We start from the raw sequence: 24,585 nt of genomic DNA, 5'->3' as shown, positions 1-24,585 counted from the left end.
AATTGGATTTGGGGTCAAATTTTGGCACTTATAATTATGTTATGCAGTTAGAATCGAGATTTGAGGCTTGAGGATAAGAATTTGTTTTGGGGCATCGGAGTGTTGGTTTTACTATGTTTTCTCCTCTTTATTTATCACAACCAGGAAAATGTTGTATTAGCAGTACTTTTAATATTTACAACACATGAAAATGAATATTCTCTGTTTTAAAATGCAGGTCATTTCCTTTGCATTTTGATGAGAATTCATTTTTTGCTGGGGATAAAAAAGAAGCACACAAACTAAAGGTAATTATTTTATACTTAATCATTAGATACAAACTGATTAACACTTATGCAGATATGAATATAAACCCATAGATAGTACTCACAGAAGTAGAGAGTAGGCCACGTGCGGTGGCTCAGGCCTGTAATCCCAGCACTTTGGGAGGCTGAGGTGGGAGGATTGCTTGAGCCCTGGAGTTCAAGACCAGCTTGGGCAACATCGTGTGAAACCCTGTCTTTAATTAAAAAAAAAAAAAAAAAAAAAGAGTAGAATGGTGGTTACCACAGGCTGGGGGTGGGGGGTGGGTGGGGAAAAAGGAGATGTTTGATCCATGGGTACAAAGTTTCAGTTAGGGAGAATAAGATTTAGTGCTGCACAGAATGGTAACTGTGGTAATAATTCATTGTATATTGCAAAATTGCCAAAAGTGTAGATTTTAAGGTTTCCACTATACAAAAAATGATTATGTGAGGTGATGGATTTGTTAATTAGCCTGGTTTAATCACTTCACATTGTAAATATACATTAAAACATCACATTGTATCCATAAACCTATAAAATTTTTGTCAATTAAAAAATAAACACATGTATGTATACTTAACAGTAAATCTTGATATATACATCTTGAAATTAATAAGAAAAAAATCAGAGTCATAATCTTTCTTTTCCTCAAAAAAATCAAGTCCAAAGGCAGGTGCCACTTAAAGTCTGTTTTGCATTAGATTCAAAGTAACACTGATATCTGTATATTGCTGTACACCTTATAGATGCCTTTCACATTGATGATCTCATGTAATAGATGTAATAAATTAAAGGAAATGGATCCAATGCATGAGTAGCATATTAGTCTATCTTTTGCTGAAGAGAATTCTGAAGATGATATTGTTTAATTAAAAGATCTTCATTAGTGGGAGAAGGTACAGTGTGATGTTTTATCATTCATCTTTTTTATTGTTATTGAGAAAGGATCTCACTCTGTCACCCAGGATGGAGTGCAGTGATATGATCACGGCTCATTGCTACCTTGAAATTCTGTGCTCAAACGATCCTTCCACCTCAGCTTTCTGAGTAGCTTGAGTAGCTGGGACCACAGGCATGTACCACCATGCTTACCTAATTTTTTTTTTTTTTTTTTTTTCAGTAGAGACAGGGTTTTGCTATGTTGCCCAGGCTGGTCTCAAACTCCTGGGCTCAAGTGGTCCTCCCACCTCAGTCTTCCAAAGTGCTGGGGTTACAGGCATGAGCCATTGCACCCCCTTCCATTCATCTTACTCACTGGGAATTAAAGACAGTTACGAATACCAGTGTGCAGTTGGGAAAGAATAGATTCGATACCCCACAGAATGGGGTCTTGTCATTGCCTTGCCTCTTAATAGGGTCTAACCTCAGGCAAGACAATCTCTGAGTATGTATTTGCCACATAATACTATAAATATCAAACATCACCAGAAATATTTATTACACACTCATTATGTGCACAGCACGATTTTTTGTCATTAAAAGGAAAGAGAGCTTCTACCCTCAAGGGATTTCCAGAGGGGGTCAAGTAAAATTATATTTCTCTTCTCTCTTACAAAGTTCTACTGGTAAGTAAAGGCAGGTGGCCCTCCGTACTACTGGGCTTGATCTGATTTTTTATATATATACACATACACACACACACGAAATTATATATATGTACATATGAAATCATATATATATATCACAGAATCTTTGTAGAGTAATATTATTGAGTAGTTTTTTTTTTTTTTTAAAGTAGGTTTAAAATTAGTACCTCTTGCTTGGATGTCATCTGGTCATAGAAAAATAGTAAAAATAAAGTTAGTACCTCTTATTGAACAGGTACTGAAACACAAGATAGAGAATATTGTTAAGATATGGTAACAATTAACCATGATTTGGGCTTTGTCTTAATAAAGATACTGGATATAGATACTAGATATGGTAGATATGTATAGATAGATTTCTATATAAATATGTCTGGTTTCATACATATTGTATATATATTTTTGTTTTTTTAAGAGATAAGGTCTTATTTTGTCACCAAAGTTGAAGTGCAGAGGCACAATCATAGCTCACTGCAGCCTGGAACTCCTGGGTTCAAGCCATCTTCCCACCTCAGCCCCCTGAGTAGCCAGGACTACAGGCTGGCACCACTATGCCCTGCTTTTAAAATTTTTTTGTTGAGTTGGGGGTCTAACTATTTTTGCCCAGGCTGGTCTTGAACTCTTGGCCTCAAGCAATCCGCCTGTCTTGGCCTCTGAAAGTGCTGGGAGTACAGGTGTGAGCCACCACCATAGCCAGCCTGATTTCATCAAAATATTTACAAATATCTTCCTCTGCTTCTTATTCTTTCTTTCTGTAATGAAAGAAGCTGATTTTATGCACTCAGTTTTTTTGCTGTTAGATAATACTTATTCTTGACTTCCCATCTACCTCCTACTTGAAGCATTCTTGCTACAAATACATACCTCAGTGCTTATATAATCTGCCTAAACAGCTTCCAGGAACTAGAAAGTGAGGGGGAAGATGCTGTAATAAGACTTTTTTTTTTCCTACTATTTTCAATATGTCCCTTTTTTTTTAAGTTTACTTGCTGCTTTATTGGAAAGTGTTCTGGCATCAGCTCTTTTTAAATTGTGCAGATTAGAAAGATTTCTCACAGTGTTTTAATTTGATCAAAACTCAGAAACACTCACCTTTAATGTCCTATGAAGTTTAGGTAGAGATTCTTTATGTAACAGAGAATTTTTCTGAATCTTTTACAGGAAAGATGTAAAAAACAAAACACGCTACTATCAAAGATTTACTTTTTTAAAAAGTGGTTTCTGGTAAACATTGATTTGAACAGTCATATTTATAAATTAATTTTAAAAATCTCATCTTGTTTCCTTAGTACCCTATCAATGTATGGTTAGAAATAGAGGACTTGTATGAAGGAGAATTATTTAGCATTCAATTCAAATAGAATTTGATCTCATTTGAAGACTTGTAAAATATTTGAGAATTTGCGCAAGAACTGGTCAGTTGGTTTCACTGAATATGAATCACAGAATGCTTGATCATTCTGTTGACTGGCTGTAATTTAAAGTGATGACCTAAAACTGTATGTCTAAACAAGTAAAATCTGTAAGTGATTTAGGTACTGGTTATTTTAAGGACCATACTTTTTCTAACCTGAGATAATTAGGGGATATACTGAAGTTATTGTACATGATTGTTATTTGTTAAGTCACAAGGATTTTCTCCTGTGAAATCCTTACTAATTTTTACTAATTTGATCTAGTAAATTTCTAGTCTATTAATTTGGTCCTAGCATATTAAGTTCACTTAAGCAGAAGATGCATGCTATTTGATGTGCTTGGTTTTAATTTTACAGTGTTTATTTGGCTATTGTAAGCAGCCATGCCTGCTCGCTGTACATGTCATACAAAGACTTACTCAAGAGCTGTCACTTTCAAGTATTTGAATTAACGTAGAATCAAACATCGAAATTAGCGTCTACAAAAGCAAGCAGTCTTTTAGAACAGAGGCTTCCAACTCTCACAAGTATGAGAGTCTCTTATAATCAGGAACTTTCAAGGCCTCTTCTCATGACAGAGTATTTTTAGTATCTGTTGATTTTGAAAATATGATTGCCAGAAGGCTACCATGCATTTAGTAACACTTTTAAAGTAAAAGTTGTGTTTTATTGATCATAACATTTCTATCCATTTGGAAATTTATAGTGCATACATGTGAGCTATTTATTTTGTGGTATACAGTCTTGTCTCCATGTGGATTTTGTAGATCCTCATAATAACTACTAAGTCTTCTAGAAGTCAGCAGCTCATAGGATGGGAACATGTTCTTTAGAGTAACCTTATTACTCTGTTATTATTGTTAAAAGTATGATTTTTCTGTAAGTTTTGGTCAAAGCTGTAGTTTAAAGGAAACCTAAAAGATCACAGAATCTTTGTAGAGTAATATTACTGGTTAGTTTTTTTTTAAGTAGGTTTAAAATTAGTACCTCTTGCTTGGATGTCATGTGGTCATAAAAATAAAAAAATTAGTACCTCTTACTGGACAGGTACTGAAACCAAGAAAGAGAATATTAAGATATGGTAACAATGGCTCATGCCTGTAATCCCAGCACTTTGGGAGGCTGAGGTGGACGGATCACAAGGTCAGGAGATCGAGACCATCCTGGCTAACATGGTGAAACCCCATCTCTACCGAAAATACAAAAAAGTAGCCGGGCGTGATGGCTGGCGCCTGTAGTCCCAGCTACTCAGGAGGTTGAGGCAGGAGAATGGTGTGAACCCGGGAGGTGGAGCTTGCAGTGAGCCGAGATCCTGCCACTGCACTCCAGCCTGGGTGACAGCAGGGCACTGCTCCCTCTCAAAAAAAAAAAAAAAAAAAAAGAAACCTTCTTCACTCATTCCCTCCCTCATTCCTTCTGGTAAATGATGGTCTCTAACCCTGCCTCACCCTCCTTTCTCCACCTATTGACATATAGTTAATCATCTACAATGGACACCTTGACAAAGTTATTTTTTATATTTTTGCAGATAGTTTAGCTTTGGAGTGAGGCAGGCCTGGGTTCTAAGTTTTTTTGTTTACTAGATATGGGAATTTAGGCAAGTTACCTAAACACTCTGAATCTTGTTTTTTTACATTAGGTGTAGATTATAATAATATCTACCTTTGGATTCATGGTGAAGATTAAATGAGATTGTATATGTAAGGATCTGGTATGTAAAATCAATGAATATTAGTGCTCTTCTCTTTTTTGGTACCCCATAGTACCTTGCACAGTGTTAGGCACATAGAACGTGCTCTGAAAATACTTAGTAATTGACTGTATATTACATCTTAATAAAATTTTGTTAAATTGTTTTCAGGAGGACTTTCGACTGCATTTTAGAAATATTTCAAGAATCATGGATTGTGTTGGTTGTTTTAAATGTCGTCTGTGGGGAAAGCTTCAGGTAAGCAAATCTAGTCATTCCTATTTCTCATTTACCCTTTGCATGAATAATTTTCTAATTTTTATTTTTTTCTTATTTCTGTTATAGACTCAGGGTTTGGGCACTGCTCTGAAGATCTTGTTTTCTGAGAAACTGATAGCAAATATGCCAGAAAGTGGACCTAGTTATGAATTCCATCTAACCAGACAAGAAATAGTATCATTATTCAACGCATTTGGAAGGTTAGTTTGAATGTACTGAAATTGCTTCTGGTAGCCAAGTAAGTCTAAAGCAACATATATGCTCTCAGAAAAAACTGGGTAAGGAATATCCTTTTTATTTTATTTATTTATTTATTTTTGAGATGGAGTCTTGGTCTGTAGCCCAGGCTGGAGTGCAGTGGTGTGATCTCGGCTTACTGCAACCTCTGCCTTCTGGGTTCAAGTGATTCTCCCAACTCAGCCTCCCAAGTAGCTAGTATTACAGGTGCATGACACTACACCTGACTAATTTGTGTGTGTGTGTGTGTGTGTAGTTTTAGTAGAGACAGGGTTTCACCATGTTGGCCAGGCTGGTCTTGAACTCCTGACCTCTGGTGATCTGCCCAGCTCCACCTCTGAAAGTGCTGGATTATAGGCGTGAGCCACTGTGCCCAGCCAGGAATTTTTTTTTTTGAAGAAATCATTTCATTACAGAATTACGGGATATGAAATACCTCAAGTATGTAGACATATACAATTGGTACATGATGGTCTTTATTTTTATCTGTTGACTTTTGTAATCATAATTAGGGCGAGGCATGGTGGCTCATGCCTGTAATCCTAGCACTTTGGGAAGCCGAGGTGGGTGGATCACTACAGGCCAGGAGTTCGAGACCAGCCTGGCCACCTCTACTAAAAATACAAAAAATTAGCCAGGCATGGTGGAGCGTGCCTGTGGTCCCAGCTACTCGGGAGGCTGAGGCAGAAGAATCGCTAGAACTCGGGAGGCGCAGGTTGCGGTGAGCCAAGATCATACCACTGCACTCCAGCCAGGGCAATAGAGCAAGACATCATCTCAAAAAAAAAAAAAAAAAAGAGAAAAATGTGCATACATGTAACTATAAAATCATAATTATAATTACTGATGGAATTTTAATATTCATCTTATCGAATTTGTATATTAAAAATTGTTTAAAAGCAGATTTTTTTTGCTATCCAATTATTTTTGTGGTGCTAGAAAAATCATTTAGTTTAACATAGGTGTACATGTAAATCTCTTTGTGAATTCACCATTATATAAAAAGGTTAATGATTCTTTTTAAAACAATTATTTCCCATCAAAATGATTAAAGAAAAGCATGAAATAAGGAACTTACATTAAAATATTTACAGATGCATTCCTTCTGGCCTATCATGCAAGAAATGCTGAGATTTATAAAAATTAATATTTTTTAAAGGACTAGATTTCCTCATTTAAAAAATATTATAATTTTGGGCTTGAAATAATTGACCTTCAAAATTGTGTCTCTCGCATCCAGGGGTTTGATAGTTAATATTTCAGTAATTATTCTACTATTTTTTATGATAGAGAGCAGAACTAAGTGCACTCAAAAAATAAGGAACAAAATTTACTTTACAAAAATTACTGAAAACAATGTAGTCATACATTTAATATTGTTACTCTTTATAGGCCAATAGCATTGATTCTTTCTACATTTACTAAATATGGTGTATTTTAAGTATTCATATACTTATGCATTTAAAAAGTTATATTTCTGTGTTTATATACTTTATACTTATGTACTTTAATATTAAGCATATGAATACTTTTATGAATACTTATACCTAAATATTATAATATTTGTACACTTACACATTTTATACCAAATACTATATGCTTTAATATAAAGGGAGTATACTTATGAATGCTTAAAATACAGAAGTATTTAAATGCTTATGTATCTCATACTTAGGTATTTGATTGATTGATTGACTGATGTGATCTCAGCTCACTGAAACCTCCGCCTCCCAGGCTCAATAGATTCTCCCACCTTAGTCCCCTGAGTAGCTAGGATACAGGCACACACCACCATGGTGGGCTAATTTTCTTATTTTTTGTAGAGAGAGGGTTTTGCCACATTGCCCTTGCTGGTCTCAAACTCCTGGACTCAAGTGGTCTGCTCGCCTTGGCCTTCTAAAGCACTGGGATTACAGGCATGAGCTACTGCACCTGGCTGTTTTATTTATTTAAAAGAATTTGGCTTTTTTAGAGATAGGATCTGGCTATGTTGCCCAGGCTGGAGTGCAGTGGAATGATCATAGCTCACTGTAACCTTGAACTCCTGGGCTCAAGCATTTCTACTTTGGGTTTCCAAGTAGCTACGACTACAGGTACACACAGCCATGACTGGCTGATTTTTAAATTTTTTTTGTAGAGACCGGGTCTCCCTGTGTTGCCCAGGCTGGTCTCAAATTCCTGGCCTCAAGCAGTTCTCCCATCTTGGCCTCAAAAAATACTGGGATTACAGCAGTAGATCACTGAATCTGGCATGCATATTTAAATACTTTTAAAATAACTAATTTCTGGACATTAATATCTTAGTTTTACCATGTCAAATTAAGAACTAAAATATATTAAAATACATTAAATGGTTTATGCACCTGAAATTTATTGAAATAAATTACTTTAAAAATGTTTTCAAATGCAAAGTGAGTAACCTTTACAGATAAAATTTATCTAAGATGGTTTCTGAGTGAAATATTTTTTGGTTACAGAATTTCTACAAGTGTGAAAGAATTAGAAAACTTCAGGAACTTGTTACAAAGTATTCATTAAAGAAAACAAGCTGATATGTGCCTGTTTCTGGACAGTGGAGGCCAAAGAGTGGAATTTCATTCAAAGGCATAATAGCAATGACAGTCTTAAGCCAAACATTTTATATAAAGTTGCTTTTGTAAAGGAGAATTATATTGTTTTAAGTAAACACATTTTTAAAAATTGTGTTAAGTCTATGTATAATACTACTGTGAGGAAAAGTAATACTTTAATAATGTGGTACAAATTTTAAAGTTTAATATTGAATAAAAGGATTATCAAATTCATGTATGATAGAAGTGAATGTTCTAAGTGTCTGAAACTAGCGTTTTATGTAATAAGTTGTAATATAAATAAAACTATGGTAAATGTGGCAAGCATTTAATAGGAAAATGCTAAGGAGGCCTCATGAATGACCCATAATTAGCAATGTAGAATTTTTCAATACATTTAGGGTTGCTGGATTTAGCAAATAAAAATAAAGATTGTCTAGTTAGATTTGAATTTCAGATAAACAACAATTAGTTTTTTAATATGTTACATGGAATATTTGGAAAATACACTAAAAAATTATTTGAAATTCAAATTAAACTGAGAGTCTTGTATTTTATCTGGCAATCCTAAAATACATTGGTATGAAACAAATCACTTTTAGAATGATATTGCTATTTTGGCTGGGTTATTTGTGTGTGTAGAAATGTACAATAACAACTCAAAGGCACAGGAGATTTCTAAACATTGTGAAAAGTTGAATAGATTATATATTTATTCTCATAATACTTTCCCTAATACTAAATAAAATTTGGGGAATACTTTTTATTTTTATATAATTTCCAATTTACAGAAAAGTTTCAAAAATAGTACAAAGAGCTCTCTTACCCAGATTGACTAATTGTTCATATGTGCTTTATCTTTCATGCTTTCTTTGTATACACATGTGCACACACACTCACATGCACATACACATGCACGCACACACACACAATTTTTCCTCAATCATTTGAAAGTCAGTTACAGGCATCATGCCCCTTTAACCCTAAATACTTCAGTGTGTAATACTGAATAATTTCTAAAAATGATTTTCTCAGAAAAAACAAAACCTCCCACAATTCTGGAACTATACTACTATAAGCCTTAGAATAAATAATAATATCAAGTTCCAGTCTAAAGTTCTTTTTGAGTTTTGTTGTCCGTTTTATGCTTGATGTGTATAGTAATAGGGTAGGCTATTTATTTTATTAAAATTTTTTTTTAGAGACAAGATTTTGCTGTGTTGCCCAGGCTGGAACTTGACCTCCTGGGCTGAAGTGATCTTCCCACCTCAGCCTCCCAAGTAGCTGGGAATACAGGTGTCTGCGCCATACCCAGTTTAAGTTTTGTTTTTTTATACACAAAGTTCATTTCCTTTGTCTCCCTAAAAGTGAACTGTAATTTTGGGAGGTTTTCATTAGTGGAAGCTCTTCATTTATAGAGCTATTTGAAGGGGTTTAGGAATTTATATCACATGGTAATTGTAGAGAAAAAGAAGCTATATACCTCAAAATCATGTGCCCTCTTTATATATGTCTTATCAGGTATAACATGTTGAAACGTCCCATTATTAGTAGAGTGGGGTTTATTTATATAGTGGTTAAGAAATGTCAGTTGACACTGCTGTACAGTTTTTCTTCTGTGTCCCTAAGGCCTGCTACAGTGCCAAGCACATACTTGGTATCCAATAAATATATATATATTTTTTAACAGCCAATCTTTTTGAAGGAATATTCTTACCTCTACTTTGTCACCTTCCACTGGCTCCGCAACTAAAATCTGCCATTTGGCTGTAGAGTTAACAGTCCCTTCCTGTGAAGTCTAAAATCAATTCTAAATCCACAGTTTAATTCACAAGCTATTACTTATTTGACATTTTTGACAACCTGTACTTGAAAGATTTATTCCCTTGATTTCTTACATTTTGCTCACTCCTGAACCCCCCCTTTTTAGCTTCTTCATTTATTCCTTAAATGTTATTCCTCAGGCCTCCATTTTTTTTTTCCTCTTAATCATAACACCACTTCTCACGCTTGGGTCATTTCAGTTCAGCAATTCCTAAATCCTTATCTTTAGCCAAACTCCTCAATCCATCTGCCTGCTGCACTTTACTTGGTTGTCCCACAGACACCTGTGTGTGTCTTAAAACATTCATTCTCTGCAAAACCTACTCTAATGCCTGTGTTCCTTACTTTGGTTAATTTTAGAACCATTATATTCTACGTTTGCTAGGCTCATTCCTCTCCTCCACCTTCCCCTATCATTTAGTGTTTAAGTTTTACTGATTTTGTCTCCACCTCCCTGATACATCACTCTTTCATATTCATTGCTATTATTAATACCTATAGTACTAACCTGCCTCCTATACCTAGCTGGTCTCCTCTCTGTTGCTCAGTGTTACCAGAGTAGGCTTTCTAGAAGCACTCTGACAGCATTACTCCCTAATACCCTTCCGTGACTTCAGGAACTTTCAGGAGAAAGTCGAACTCCTCTGTTTGGTGTACAAGGTCTTTTGATGTGTAATGTGTTTCCTCCACCGAATGTTCTGGTGAAACAGACTTAACAGTTCTTCAAAAGCCCCATATGGCCAGGTTTCCCGCCTTGGTAAATGCTGTACTCTTGGCATCAAGTGCGCTGGTCATCCTTCCCCACTTGGAAGATTCCTATGCATCTTGCAGGCCGGACGTAAGCATTTCCTCTGTAAAATCTCCCTTGCTCCACTCAAGGAGAGTCATCTAACTTCCACTTCTGTGTCACCACTGTAATTACAACCTACCTCTATTGTATGTCACTTAAATTGTACTGTATTGTTTTATTTTTCAAAAGTCTTCTTTACTAGAATGTGAGCTCCTTAAGGGCAGGAAAAGGAACGTTTTTATTTTTTGCATCTCCATAGCATAGTTTTTGGCATATGAATGTTTAATAAATGTTTGTTGAATAAACTGATTTTAAAGTGACATCTTTATTATATTAGAGGTCCTACCTTTATTCCAAATACTTTCACTCCCTTCACTTTACAGCAAGCGTCAGCAGTCCCAAGGATTTGTAGACTTCAGGGGGTCAATAAAGCTGAAATTGTATTCAAGATTTGGTGTGGTTTTTGGTGGGTCATGAAAGAGGTCTATTCTGGGGAAAAAAGGAACTTCTTTCATGGGAAAAGGCAGCATCATTGAGGAATTTCTTGAATAATCAAAGAATACCTTCCTAGGATTATAAGGTAGATAAATGGATTCCTGTTTAAGATTCTAAAGGGACAAGGAGAGGTGTTACAAATTATTTCATACAACAATTTTTCTTAGCTTAATGTTTGAATAAAAATGTACTATCTAATAATGTATTGGCATTTTAAACTGCATGGCACTTCATGTCAAACTGGTGTATATTAAGTGATATGACATCCAGATGTAAGTAAGTATGCGATCACTAAAGGCAAACTATCATTTGTAACTCCTGATTTTTTTCTCTTTTTTTTTTTTGTGGTAGCAGTATGTTCTTATCCTTATATGATAGAAACTCAGGATAGTCCATTATAAGAGATGAAGAAAACCAGACCTCTAAATAAAAGCACAAACACTTTTATTTTCAATAGTAGTGTTTTGTTACAATTTAGTGAAACAACAAATAAATACATTCATTGGCCACAGCTATACTTTTACAACCAGTGTGAAACTGATTATATAGCTGAGAAACACTGTTAAACAATAAAAAAGGCAGCTATGCATAAAAAAGCCACTTTAGCTATAAATTACATTTTCCATAAAACTACAACCAACTACAATGAGTGGTAAAAGTTTCAAAATTAATGGCCACCCAAGTGAAATGATGAAAACAAATACTGCTAATCACTATAGAATTACACATGTAAGTAATGAAATTCACTTTTTAATGAACAAAAATGAAGGTTTGATATTGTCATCATGTGCTTCAGTGCAGGATGAACAGGGAATCGGTAGCCCTTTGATTTTATAAACAACTTTCGAGACCAAACTTAAAGTGCTCCTAGTGCTTTGGAATTTTTAAGCAAAGATTGGGCCAGAGTGTATCTTTGTCTTTGGTGATGTGTTAGATGTGTATAAGGAGACAAATACAAGAATTTGGGTACCCTAGTCAGTGATAAGAATAAATTTACAAATCTCAAATTTGGAACAATCAACTAATGCAGCAGAAGGAACCAAGTTATTTTTTCTGAGAAATTTTTAAAAAGTAATCTTTTTTAGTTTGGTTAAATAGGAACATTATCAAGGGGAACCTTACCAGAAAAACTTCATCACCTTGAACCCCGAGGATTAACGAAGACAACGTATCTTTTCAGACAGCTCTAGATGATTAGATACCTAACATTATTAGCAAAATAAACAGTTGGCATTCTGAGAAGAAATCTAACAACTGAAGTTGTAATAAAAATATGCTTTTGTCACTTAATACCACAGTTAACTTTTTATATTATACATTTTTAAATAACTTGGTTACAATGAGAGAACTTACAAACAAACCCAAAATAACATAAGTAAGTATATGCTTCTGATTGAATACAAAGTCATTTTGTATCATAAAAAGAAGAAATTTATTTGTCTCTGTACTTGCCTCCCAAAAGATGGAAAGCATTAACAATTTCAGTTTTTCCTTAGGGTTTCTTTTTTCTTTTTTTTTTGAGACGGAGTCTTGCTCTGTCGCCCCGGGGCTGGAGTGCAGTGGCCGGATCTCAGCTCACTGCAAGCTCCGCCTCCCGGGTTCACGCCATTCTCCTGCCTCAGCCTCCCGAGTAGCTGGGACTACAGGCGCCCGCCACCTCGCCCGGCTAGTTTTTCGTATTTTTTAGTAGAGACGGGGTTTCACCGTGTTAGCCAGGATGGTCTCGATCTCCTGACCTCGTGATCCGCCCGTCTCGGCCTCCCAAAGTGCTGGGATTACAGGCTTGAGCCACCGCGCCCGGCCATCCTTAGGGTTTCAACCTAGTGTTTTACTTTTGTGAAGTTATTGTATCAGTTGTTAAAAAGTTGAAATACATTTTAAGTAAGAGAGGAAATAACATTCTAATCAAAGTATAAAACAGAAAAGGATACTCGTATTAGTTTCAGTTCTGAAGAAATAGATAGCAGACAATTGTAGTTAGTCTTTGAGCATGTTGTGACAACTTCCCAATGTTGCTTGTTCCCTTGGCATCTTGAGGTATTCAGCATCTACTTCTTTCCATATAGACACTGGTACAAAGTGCATTTTAAAATTCTGTATTATCTTAGCTTACCATTTTCTTTTTTTTAAGATTTGGGATAGGACATTTAAGACAGTTTTAATGTAATTCTAAAAGTACTCCAATATTGTTAACCTGTGGTTTTATACTTACCTAGTTTGTACATTTACTTAAATTTGCTCATTTAGTCTAATGCTGGAATTAATTTGAATTCAATTTAATTTGGCTTTTCCCATATACAAGATATAAAAATGTGAAAATCATAGGAGGAATTATATGTCTCACAAAGTATTGCACTTGAGTTCACTGCAATAATGTATCATGATTTCATTTACCTGAGGACAATCCTGATTCACTGCTATATCATGCTTCAGAGAAATCAAATGCTTTTGAAAATATATTTATGTTTTAATTTAGAATTATACATTTTGTGAATAATTCTTAAATGCATCTCTAAACTTGTTTAGTCCCAAGAAGTTTCTACCAAAATCTCCCTATGCAAAAGTCACTATTGCTTTCTTGAAGAATCATGCTTAAACTACTACATATATCTTAATTATACAAAATAATCAACTGACCAATTCTACTCAAAATAGCCACACCATTTTCACTGGTATATTTTCCTCTTGAAATTACTGTGGCCTCCAAAGAACACTGCTGGCCATAACTAATGGATTACTACTATCATTTGTTTAAAATGCTTGAATTTCAGTCGCTATTTTAAAATCATGCTTAAAAGAACTGTCTTCAATGATTACACATTTTCAGTAGATTTTTATAAAGAATGAAACATTTTTATGCCTTAACTCTGTGCAATGTTCACACTATAAAATTTTTATTAAGATTTCCATATAGAGCATACCAATGAATATACAGGCTTTGATTTTCATAGGAAAATTGCCTTCCAGTTTGGTGTACAATATAGTATTCCAGTGTGAACATTGGCATATGACTTTGGGGACTGCAGTGACTCTTTCAGAACAAAGATAAAAGTGCACACATGCATTTGATGTTCCAAAGTCAGGATTTTTGGAGGCCATCAAGTGCCTTAAGATCTAATCTCTCTTTTTTCCTACTCCAAACTTTCCATTTTACTTCATTTTACTATGAAAAGGTCAAAAATAATAGCTGTGTTCTTTACCAAACACAGCCACACTTCCAGATTTTGTTTTCAGTTGCAACAGATAATGGAATGTTTATGTAGATGGAATTTAAACACATCGAATATACACATTTATGAAAAACAACTCAAGAATCATGACTTGGTGATGCTGTCAGTTTTGTGGCGTCACATATAAGCTATGATGATTGTTCAAATCTAAATTACTACAAGTAAAGAGCAAAGGAGCAGTATCTGTCATAGGTCCATTCAGGTGGGGAGTGACTGTGTAACTGCTGCTGCCACACCCAGGCATGGTGCCATACCAGCCCAAACTTTGCGAATGTGGTAAACTGCAACGAAAAAAGGCAAAGAAGCCATAGGACTATGATCAGGGTATAAGAAGTCACATTTGCATTTTTAGCATTTTCAATGAATTTTGTAATAAAAGCAATCAAATATATTGAAATATGTTCTTTGTCAAATAACATAATGCCTTTCCACAAATTTAATGACTTTTATCTAATATCCTGGATTCTATATCGCATTATGTTACAAAAGAATGAATAAATGCCACTCAGAACTGGTAGAACTTGATCATCAACTGATAACAATGTAGTCCTTATGTACTAGGTTCTATTCTAAGACATCTGTGTATGTATGTATGTACGCAGACACACGTATACATTTAACCCTCACAACAAACCTCTGAGATAGGTTCTATTATCCCTATCTTACAGATGAAAAACAGGCTCAAAAAACAGATTATGGGCCGGGCGCGGTGGCTCAAGCCTGTAATCCCAGCACTTTGGGAGGCCGAGACGGGCGGATCACGAGGTCAGGAGATCGAGACCATTCTGACTATCACGGTGAAACCCCGTCTCTACTAAAAATACAAAAACTAGCCGGGCGAGGTGGCGGGCGCCTGTAGTCCCAGCTACTCGGGAGGCTGAGGCAGGAGAATGGCGTGAACCCGGGAGGCGGAGCTTGCAGTGAGCTGAGATCCGGCCACTGCACTCCAGACCGGGCGACAGAGCGAGGCTCCGCCTCAAAAAAAAAAAACAAAAAAAAAAACAGATTATGTAACTTGTCCAGATGAAATTAGGAATACAGAAAATGTCATATCAAGCTGAAGCCATTATGCTTGATGGCTTCAGCCATTAAGCTTTTCTCCTTGCCCGAATCACAGCCAATAGCGTACTAGGTAAGGACTTGAAATGGTTTTGAAACAAGGAGGGCATGGGAAGATTTCCTATGGCAGTTAAGCTTCCCAAGAGTTTTATCTAGGGTTTCTCTGAATTTTGACCAGCACTAGAGATATGGAAACAGATACATAATCACTATAATGGTATTTCTTCTTTGTGCATCCCCCTCCCACAAACAGCTCTGAACCAGCAAGTGATCCTGAAATGAAATGGTACCATTTAAGCCTAAAGGCATATAGGCTTTAGTCAGATGGTAGTTCCTGATAATGCAGATCCCACCCTGGGTTTAACATCTGCTTTAAACTCCAGTATTGCTGATCTTATTTATTGACATATTACTACCAAATCACCTTTTTTCATATTTTGGTTAAAGCTTAGATTTTTTTTTCCAATCAATTTCAATAGTAATTCAGGCTAAGTGGCTTTGTTACATCTACCTTCCTTCTCTTGAACTTCCCAGTCTTGGCAGGTCATCATCACTATCATATCGTCTTGGATTGTCGAAAAAGTAAGCTCTGGAACTGTAACTGTGACTATTTATCATGCCAGCAGGTGCCTGTGAACAAAGTATTAGATAGCATATGAAGGTTTTACTTTTCCACTAAGAAAGGAGGCTAGAAACTACAATAATTTTTAGTTTTAACCTTTGCCAAAAATAGAAAATCAATACAAATGTTCCATAATTTTTAAAAATAGGAGAACAAGCATTGGGGAATATTATGATATCATACCAAATTCTGGTTTAATCTCTGTGCCCGGAAAAACAGTACCACCGACCATGCTGGCACGTGTTCCCACAGAAACAGGACCATTCCAAATACTATATACTCTTCTCCACTTATGTCTTCTACATGAGCCTGTAAACAGAGTATGGCAGAGAATTTTTACATCTGTTTAATGTATAAGTAATCACCTCCACAGTTAACTTGTTTCAAATCAGGTAAGATAAAATATATCAACTACAGGCACATAAACTTTAAAACTTTCTATATTTTGTGGTTTCTCATGTAATGACACTTACCCTTTAAAGGACATAAAATGCTTTGAAGTTAGAATAAAAAGCAGTGATTTTTTAAATGTATCAGTTTATGACAATTTTAATATATGGATAATAAGGAGTGATCTCATATTTAGGCCCCATAATCTGAAGAGAGTGACTTTTAAAGACATTACTGTTCTAGCTGCTCCATAGGCAAAATAACAGCACTTACCCTGAATTACACCTGTAGAAAAATGGAACATGTTAAGTCACTCAGCTCAGCTCAGCTCTACTTAAAATATGCTTTTGGACCTCATCTACATATTAAATTTGTTTCTGTTCTACAGATGTTGGGAGAGGGAAATGGAAAAAAGAGTGAAGAGAATCTGCCACAAGGAACCACATGTGAAAATTCCTTCACTTTAGAAAGGTAAATGAGGCCGGGCGCGGTGGCTCAAGCCTGTAATCCCAGCACTTTGGGAGGCCGAGACGGGCGGATCACGAGGTCAGGAGATCGAGACCATCCTGGCTAACACGGTGAAACCCCGTCTCTACTAAAAATACAAAAATCTAGCCGGGCGAGGTGGCGGGCGCCTGTAGTCCCAGCTACTCTGGAGGCTGAGGCAGGAGAATGGCGGGAACCCGGGAGGCGGAGCTTGCAGTGAGCTGAGATCCGGCCACAGCACTCCAGCCTGGGTGACAGAGCAAGACTCCGTCTCAGGAAAAAAAAAAAAAAAAGAAAGGTAAATGAAAAACAGTATTCCAAGGTCCCTAAAATTCAGTACAAAGCTAAATATGGGAATGCTAGAAAGTTAAATATGCATAGAGTACTGGGAATTATGATAGCAAATACCTGGACACCCAAAGAACTACGAATGCTCTCCCATTATCAAGGCTGACAAAGCCAGATTTTTATGAAAGCCATTATTTAAACATCTAAACCTGAACCAAATAGTAAGAGTATATGTAATTCTTGGGTAGGGGAGAGTTACTTTCCTCCTAATAAAGACCATATTCACTGGCTAATAATAGGCAATTCATTTATCTAGAAATATTTAACACCATCATTAACAAAAATAAGTAAAATTAGCATACGACCAAGAGGCTTGTGGCACTATTATTATTTACCAAAAAGGAGAGAGAAAATACTCCTTTGGTAGAAGTTCTCTGTGAAGAACGATTTCAAATGTCACACATATATAAAGATTTTTAAACACAAAGCTTTAAGTATGATTACTGACAGTAAACAGAGATTCCATAAATGTGTTTGTAAGTCAAACACTACAGTATTCTCCTAGATGAGGGTAAGTTAATTATCACGTTGTTAGACTGGGAATATGTGGTAGGTATTTACCTTATCTGAAAGATTGTCCCAGCCATAATTAAATGGACTTTCTAATGTATCCTGAGATATGGTGACCACCACCAAATTATAACAAGCTCTGGAAGAGTACAGAAGAATGACTACAGAGCCCACGACGACAGTCTGGCACAGAGACATACCCTAAAACAAATAAAAATCATCTTTAGTATTCTACACATTTGTCATGACAAGCTATTCATTTACATACAATATGGTCACCTCTTGCAATGTACTCCTAGAAAGCATTAAGTGAGCACCTGTTGAAATAAACTCTTGATTATTTTGCTTTTCAATTTCTATTCCTAGAACTGCTTGTGTTTAATATGTGGAAGTTTTTTGCCAACTTGCCAAATAGCAGCTGGAGAAAGATTTTGTTCTGCCAAGGTTGCCTTTTAATATATGAATAAACAAGTTGGCAAAAGATCTGAACTTTAATTGATGTTAATCAAAGAGGTAGTTTAGTCATAATGAGAAAAGAATAGTCCATTTGATACACTTAATTTCTGATACAAAATTAGAATAGAAATAGAGTTCCTATGCTATTTGCTTTCATTCTTTTAGATTCTATTAGAGAGTGGTTGTTAGTCCCCTATTGATGACAGTGTTGATGGCAAATGTCCTGGGCACCCATATGTACTTTCAGATCCTTAACATTTTAAGACTATGGCTTTCACCATTTCCCTCAACATAAAAAGCCCTTCCGACTTAGTGGTTCTCAACTGGAGTGTGTATATGGGAGAAGGGTGTGGTAGTCACCTCTTGCAGAGATTCTTAACCTGGGGTCTGTATCTCCATAAATCCATTTTCTTCACAATCCTGTGTATTTTATTTTATGCATTAAAAAAATTACTCTGGGCCGGGCGCGGTGGCTCAAGCCTTGTAATCCCAGCACTTTGGGAGGCCGAGACGGGCGGATCATGAGGTCAGGAGATCGAGACCATCCTGGCTAACACGGTGAAACCCCGCTATTAAAAAATACAAAAAAACTAGCCGGGCGAGGTGGCGGGCGCCTATAGTCCCAGCTACTCGGGAGGCTGAGGCAGGAGAATGGCGTGAACCCGGGAGGCGGAGTTTGCAGTGAGCTGAGATCCGGCCACTGCACTCCAGCCTGGGAGACAGAGTGAGACTCCGTCTAAAAAAAAAAAAAAAAATTACTCTGTGACATCCTTGCCAAAGAGTTCCATTGCACAGAAACACCCAATATAGTGTTTTGGAAGTTTGTGTTTGGTTGTCACAATGATTAAGAAGGGGCAATTATGGCATTTAGTGCACAAGGTCCAGGGACGCCAGATGACTTGCAAGTCACAGGAGAATCCTCCACTAAGATAACTGTGCTCTGGCCTTGATAACTTTCTAATGTCCTCCCGGACATTCATGAAGATGAAACACCTCTTTATAATTATCTGAGTCAGAACCTAATTCTGTTTTGAATATAAACGAAGTACATGTTTGCATAGTTTAAATAGATGCCCAAATTTCCAGAAACACATAGAATATGTAAATTGAAGGAAATTCGTACTTTGTTTTCTTCAGAATTTTATCAGTTGTTCAAATATTTCAGAAAATCATGACATTGACAGCAATATTGCTTGTGGTATACAAGTGACCAATGCAACACACTGTAACAGTTTGCATTTATAGCTGCCCCATTCATGGTTTCTGTGTCTAAATACAAACATCTATTACATCATGCTCCAAAAGTAATGTATCAAAATATTTATTAATTACTCTCCTTTTATTTCCTCGTTATGTTACAATTAAGGCAATTACACTGAATTTTATGTGTGTAGGCAGGTTAAAAAGCCATTAATTTCAGGATAGAAACAGGTAATTAAAAATGTTTTCATTAGAACTGCACTGGGTTTTGCAGGGCTCTTGTGGGGTTAAGAATTATTATTATAACTGACTTCCTCAGAACAACTCATTTTAGAGGTATATGAAAAGAAGGAACAAAAACATAAAAGATACCCTGAAAGATGTTGGGATAGTAACAGAGTACTTTCTCTGAGCTAACACACTACCATCACAAAAAGTATGTGTGAAAATAAAACTGGAAAACTTAAAAATTAAGGCTAAAATTTTCTACAATATGCTATTTTATTTTTGTGAATCCAAAAGAAATTGTTAATAAAAAAGTTAATCTAAAACCACTCCAGATCCAATTTTAGAAGTAATGTATTATTAAAGGAAAGTAAGGAAACAAGAACCAGAAAACAGAATGCTGTAAGAATTACCATCCTCAAAAATAACTGCAAAAGTTTATATGCATTGCTTTGGGAAATAAGACAATGGTCAGAAACAGGCTATAATACAGAGAAACTGTTTAAATTTGTAAATACTATGGAAGCTTTTAAAAAAAGATTGTGAGAAAAGAGCAAAGAATCAATGCAGAAGTAATTAATACAACAAACCAAACAACCTCTAGTCAAATTACAAACATAAAACAATGAAAGACATCCACTCATTTGGAAAACAAAAGATTCACCCCCGCAAAATACAGGATTACAAAATGAAAAATAAGGATCCAGTGACATGGAAAGTGTTATCAAAAGTTGAAGAAAACCTTCCTAAAATAGAGTCAGAACAAACAATTCAACTCAGGAGAAATTCTCAAGGAATGATTTTCCTTTTCCTGTCTCTGACACTTACATACCACTTTTAAAGAAATTCCACACTTGATAAGTGAAAAAGAGTTATACCTAACTCCTAAACACCTCAGTATCCAAAATATTGCAGTTCAATAGTGTTTACAGATACTTTTAGAATGCAGATATGCAGAAATCTTAACTTACTAGTCATTGAGTTTTGACAAATGTATACACCTGTGTAACCCAAATCTCCACCAAAATACAGAACATCATCATTCCAGAAAGTTCCCTCACACCCCTTCCCCATCAACCAAACCCAAAACACAAATGCTCCCCTGCTCTGTTTTTTTACAATTTAGTTCTACCTGCTCTAGAAGTTCATGTAAGTGGCATCATAGAATATGAACTCTTGTATGTTTCATTCACTCTGCAGAATGTTTTTGAGGTTCATCCTTGTTTTTGGATGTATCTGTCAGGAGTTAGTTGTTTTTATTGCTGAGAGGATAATTACAGTGACCAAGTCTTTCTGATTTGCTTAGGGGTTTTCTGGTTTTAGCACCTGAAGTCCCACATTCTGGAAAACTCAGACCCAGGAAAATTGAGCCAGTAAATCACATTAATTCCACTTTCTGATTATATGAGTTTGTTTACATGACAGTTAGAGTCTATGAATATTCTTGTACAAATAGTTTTGTGGATATGTTTTCACCTCTTTTGGGTAACTACCTAAGAGTGGAATTGCTGGGTCATATGGTGGTCATAAGTTCAGCTGTGTAAGAAACTGACAAATCTTTTCCCAAAATGGATGTACAATTTTATACTTCCAACATAGTGTGAGAGTTTCAGTTTTTCCACCCAACTGTCCAATTATAGACCTCACTCAGGACTGTCAATCTTTTCAGCCATGCTGGAAGATGTGTAGTGATATCTCATTTTGGTTTTAATTTGCATTTCCCAGATGACTAATATTGTGTTATTGGGCATTGGTATATCTTCTTTATGAAGAATCTATTCAAATCTTTTGACCACTTCCAAATTGGGTTGTCTTTTTAAATCAATAAGTTGTAGGAGATCTTTTTATATGCTGACAATCAACTCTCATCAGATATATGATTTTCTTGAAGTCTGTGGCCTGCCTTTGCATTTTCTCAGTTTTGCCTTTGATAAGAATTTTTACTTCTTTTATTTTTATTTTTTATTTTTGAGACAGAGTCTCCCTCTGTCACCCAGGCTGGAGTGCAGTGGTACAATCTTGGTCCACTGCAGCCTCTGCCTACCGGGTTCAAGTAATTCTCCTGCCTCAGCCTCCTGAGTAGCTGGGATTACAGGCGCCTGCCACCACGCCTGGCAAATTTTTGTATTTTTAATAGAGATAGGGTTTCACCATGTTGGCCAGGCTGGTCTTGAACTCCTGACCTCAAGCGATCTGACCACCTTGGCCTCCCAAAGTGCTGGGATTACAGGCATGAGACACCATGCCCAGCCTGATGAGAAATTTTAAATTTTAATTAATTCTAATTTATCAACTTATTTTTTCATGGTTATTACTTTTTATTGCCCCTCTAAGAAATCTGCTGCAACTACCCTGTTTTCTTTTGGAAGCTTTTCACTTGTTTCATTTACATTTAGGTCTATGTTCTATTTTGAATTAATTTTTGTGTATGGTATGAAATGGAGTTGGAGGTTCATTTTATTCCATATGGATACCGAATTGCTTCAGCACCAGTTTAAAAAATTTCTTGCGGTATTGGATTGCTTTACCATCTTTGTCAAAAATCAATAAATCACATTAAGTGTAGATTGATTTCTAAGCTCTCATTCTGTTCTACTAATCTGTCTTTCTCATGTCAGTAGCACACTGTCTTAATTATTGTAGCTTTATACTAAGTTTCAACATAATGAAGTATGGACCCCTTTCATTTTCAGGGTTACTTTCTGTACTGTTCAACACAATAGCCACTAGCCACATGAGAGTTTTTACATTTAAATTAAACTAAAAATTCCTGAACAGTTCCTGTTGCTCTAGCCACTTTTTAAGTCACATTTGGCTAGCTATCATACTGAACGGTACAGCTACAGAATATTTTCATCAACACAGAAAATTCTACAGGAAAGCACTACTTTGTTTTTTATTTTTAATATATACATATTTTTGAGACAGAGTCTTGCTCTGTCGCTAGGCTGGAGTGCAGCAGTGTGATCTTGGCTCATCGCAACCTCCACCTCCCAGGATCAAGCAATTCTCCTGCCTCAGGCTCCTGAGTAGCTGGGATTACAGGCACGTGCCACCATGACCAGCTAATTTTTGTATTTTTAGTAGAGACAGGGTTTCATTATGTTGGCCAGGATGGCCTTGATCTCCTGACCTTGTGATCCACCCACCTCAGCCTCCCAAAGTGCTGGGATTACAGGCGTGAGCCACCGCACCACCCAGCCAGCATTACTTTAAATATTTAGATCATCTGCACTGTCGTACAAATTTTGGAATTAGCTTGTCAATTTCTTCTTTTTAAACCACTTTATTGAAGTATGATTGACATGTGAAAAGCTGTATACCACTTGGTGAGTTTCCCAACTTGTCAATTTCAATTTTTAAATTTTTACTGATTTATCTTTGAGACAGAATTTCACTCTGTCACCCAGACCGAAGTGTTTTGGTATGATCACAGCTCATTGCAGCCTTGACTTCCTGGGCTCAAGGGATCCCCCTACCTCAGCTCCCCAGGTAGCTGGGACTACAGGTGCACACCACCATGTCTTGCTAATTTTAAATTTTTTTTAGAAATAGTGTCTCACTACATTGCCAAGGCTGGTCTTGAACTCCTAGGCCAAAGTAATCTTCCCACCGAGGCCTCCCAAAGTGTTGGGATTACAGGTGTGAGCCACCACATCCAGCCCAACTTCCTTTTTTAAAAAAAAGCATGGTAAAATTGTGATATGGTTTGCATATCATATCATATATGTTGAATCAATTTACAGATTCACTAGGGGAGAATTGCCATCTTAACAATACTGCATCTTCCAATCCACGAATATGGTATATCTCTTCACTAATTTTAGGTCTTCTCTGGTTTTTCTTAGCAGTATTTTGTAGTTTTCAGTATACAGATATTGCTTGTTTTTTGGGAATTTTTTTTCCTAAATATCTTTTTTTTGAGCTACTATTGTAAATGGTGTTGTTCATTTAAATTTTATTTTCCAATTGATTATTCCTGTTATATATAAAAATACAATGTGTTTGTAGTGTTTTGACCTATTCTGAGAACTTGCTAAACTCATTGGTTCTAATTGTTTAGCATATGCCTTAAGATGTTCTCCTTAAATAACTGTTATCTGCAATTAGAGACAGTTTTACTTCTTAATTCCCATTTTTTACCTTTTGTATCTTCTTCTTGTCTTATTGGAATATTGAATAAAAATGGTGAGAGCTGACATCCTTGCTTTGTTGCCAATCTTAGGGGCAGAACATTCAATATTTAAGTATGACATTAGTTTTAGGTTTTTTAGTAGATGTTTTTTAATGATATTGAAGTACTTTCCTTTTCTTCTATTCTCTATTAGCTGAGAGTTTTTTTTCTTTTTTTAACCATGAAGGTTACCAAATTTAGTCAAATGCCTTTTCATTGTTTATTGAAATGATTATGTGGTTTTTCTCTTTTGTTTTAATGTAGTGAATTACACTGATTCTAAATGTTAAACCAATGCTGCACTCCTAGGATAGACATCTCTTGGACACAATAAATTATCTTTTTTATATGTTGATTAGATTTTGTCTCTAAGTATTAGGGACACTATTCTGTAAGTGTTAATGTACAGTCATCTCTCAGTATCCATGGATTGGTCCCAAGACCCCCTGTGGATACACCAAAGTCCACAGATATTCAAGTCCCTTATATAAAATGGTATAGTATTTACACATAGCATGCACATCCTACTGTATACTTTAAATCATGTCTAGATTATTTATAATACCGAATACTGTGAAAAATATGTAAATAGTTGTTATTCTGTATTGTTTTTAAAGTTATATTATTTTTATTGTTGTATCGTTACTTTGTATTTATTTAATTTTTTTTTTTTTTTTTTTGAGATGGAGTCTTGCTCTGTCGCCCAGGCTGGAG

General features: G+C 35.9%; 2 protein-coding genes across 2 annotated transcripts in view; one reads left to right on the top strand and one right to left on the bottom strand.

The window, feature by feature from the left end:
- ERO1L (ERO1-like (S. cerevisiae)) overlaps nt 1–8,313 on the top strand; it is a 55,668-nt gene extending 47,355 nt beyond the window's left edge. Inside the window, exons 13-16 of the mRNA XM_011961804.1 lie at nt 218–287; nt 5,148–5,234; nt 5,322–5,455; nt 7,970–8,313. Coding sequence (XP_011817194.1) covers nt 218–287; nt 5,148–5,234; nt 5,322–5,455; nt 7,970–8,030 — 352 coding nt within the window. The 3' untranslated portion in view covers nt 8,031–8,313. The remainder of the gene's footprint in view (nt 1–217; nt 288–5,147; nt 5,235–5,321; nt 5,456–7,969) is intronic.
- Nucleotides 8,314–13,125: 4,812 nt separating this feature from the next.
- The window catches only part of GPR137C (G protein-coupled receptor 137C), a gene marked incomplete at its 5' end in the record, with an annotated part of 87,338 nt that continues 75,878 nt past the window's right edge, over nt 13,126–24,585 (bottom strand). The window contains 4 exons of the mRNA XM_011961976.1: nt 13,126–14,682; nt 15,972–16,090; nt 16,266–16,391; nt 17,868–18,017. Coding sequence (XP_011817366.1) covers nt 14,505–14,682; nt 15,972–16,090; nt 16,266–16,391; nt 17,868–18,017 — 573 coding nt within the window. The remainder of the gene's footprint in view (nt 14,683–15,971; nt 16,091–16,265; nt 16,392–17,867; nt 18,018–24,585) is intronic.

This window comes from Colobus angolensis, unplaced genomic scaffold (assembly GCF_000951035.1).
Source record: "Colobus angolensis palliatus isolate OR3802 unplaced genomic scaffold, Cang.pa_1.0 Scaffold57, whole genome shotgun sequence".
NCBI classification, from domain to species: Eukaryota; Metazoa; Chordata; class Mammalia; order Primates; family Cercopithecidae; genus Colobus; species Colobus angolensis.
This window is presented reverse-complemented; position numbering and strand designations above follow the sequence as displayed.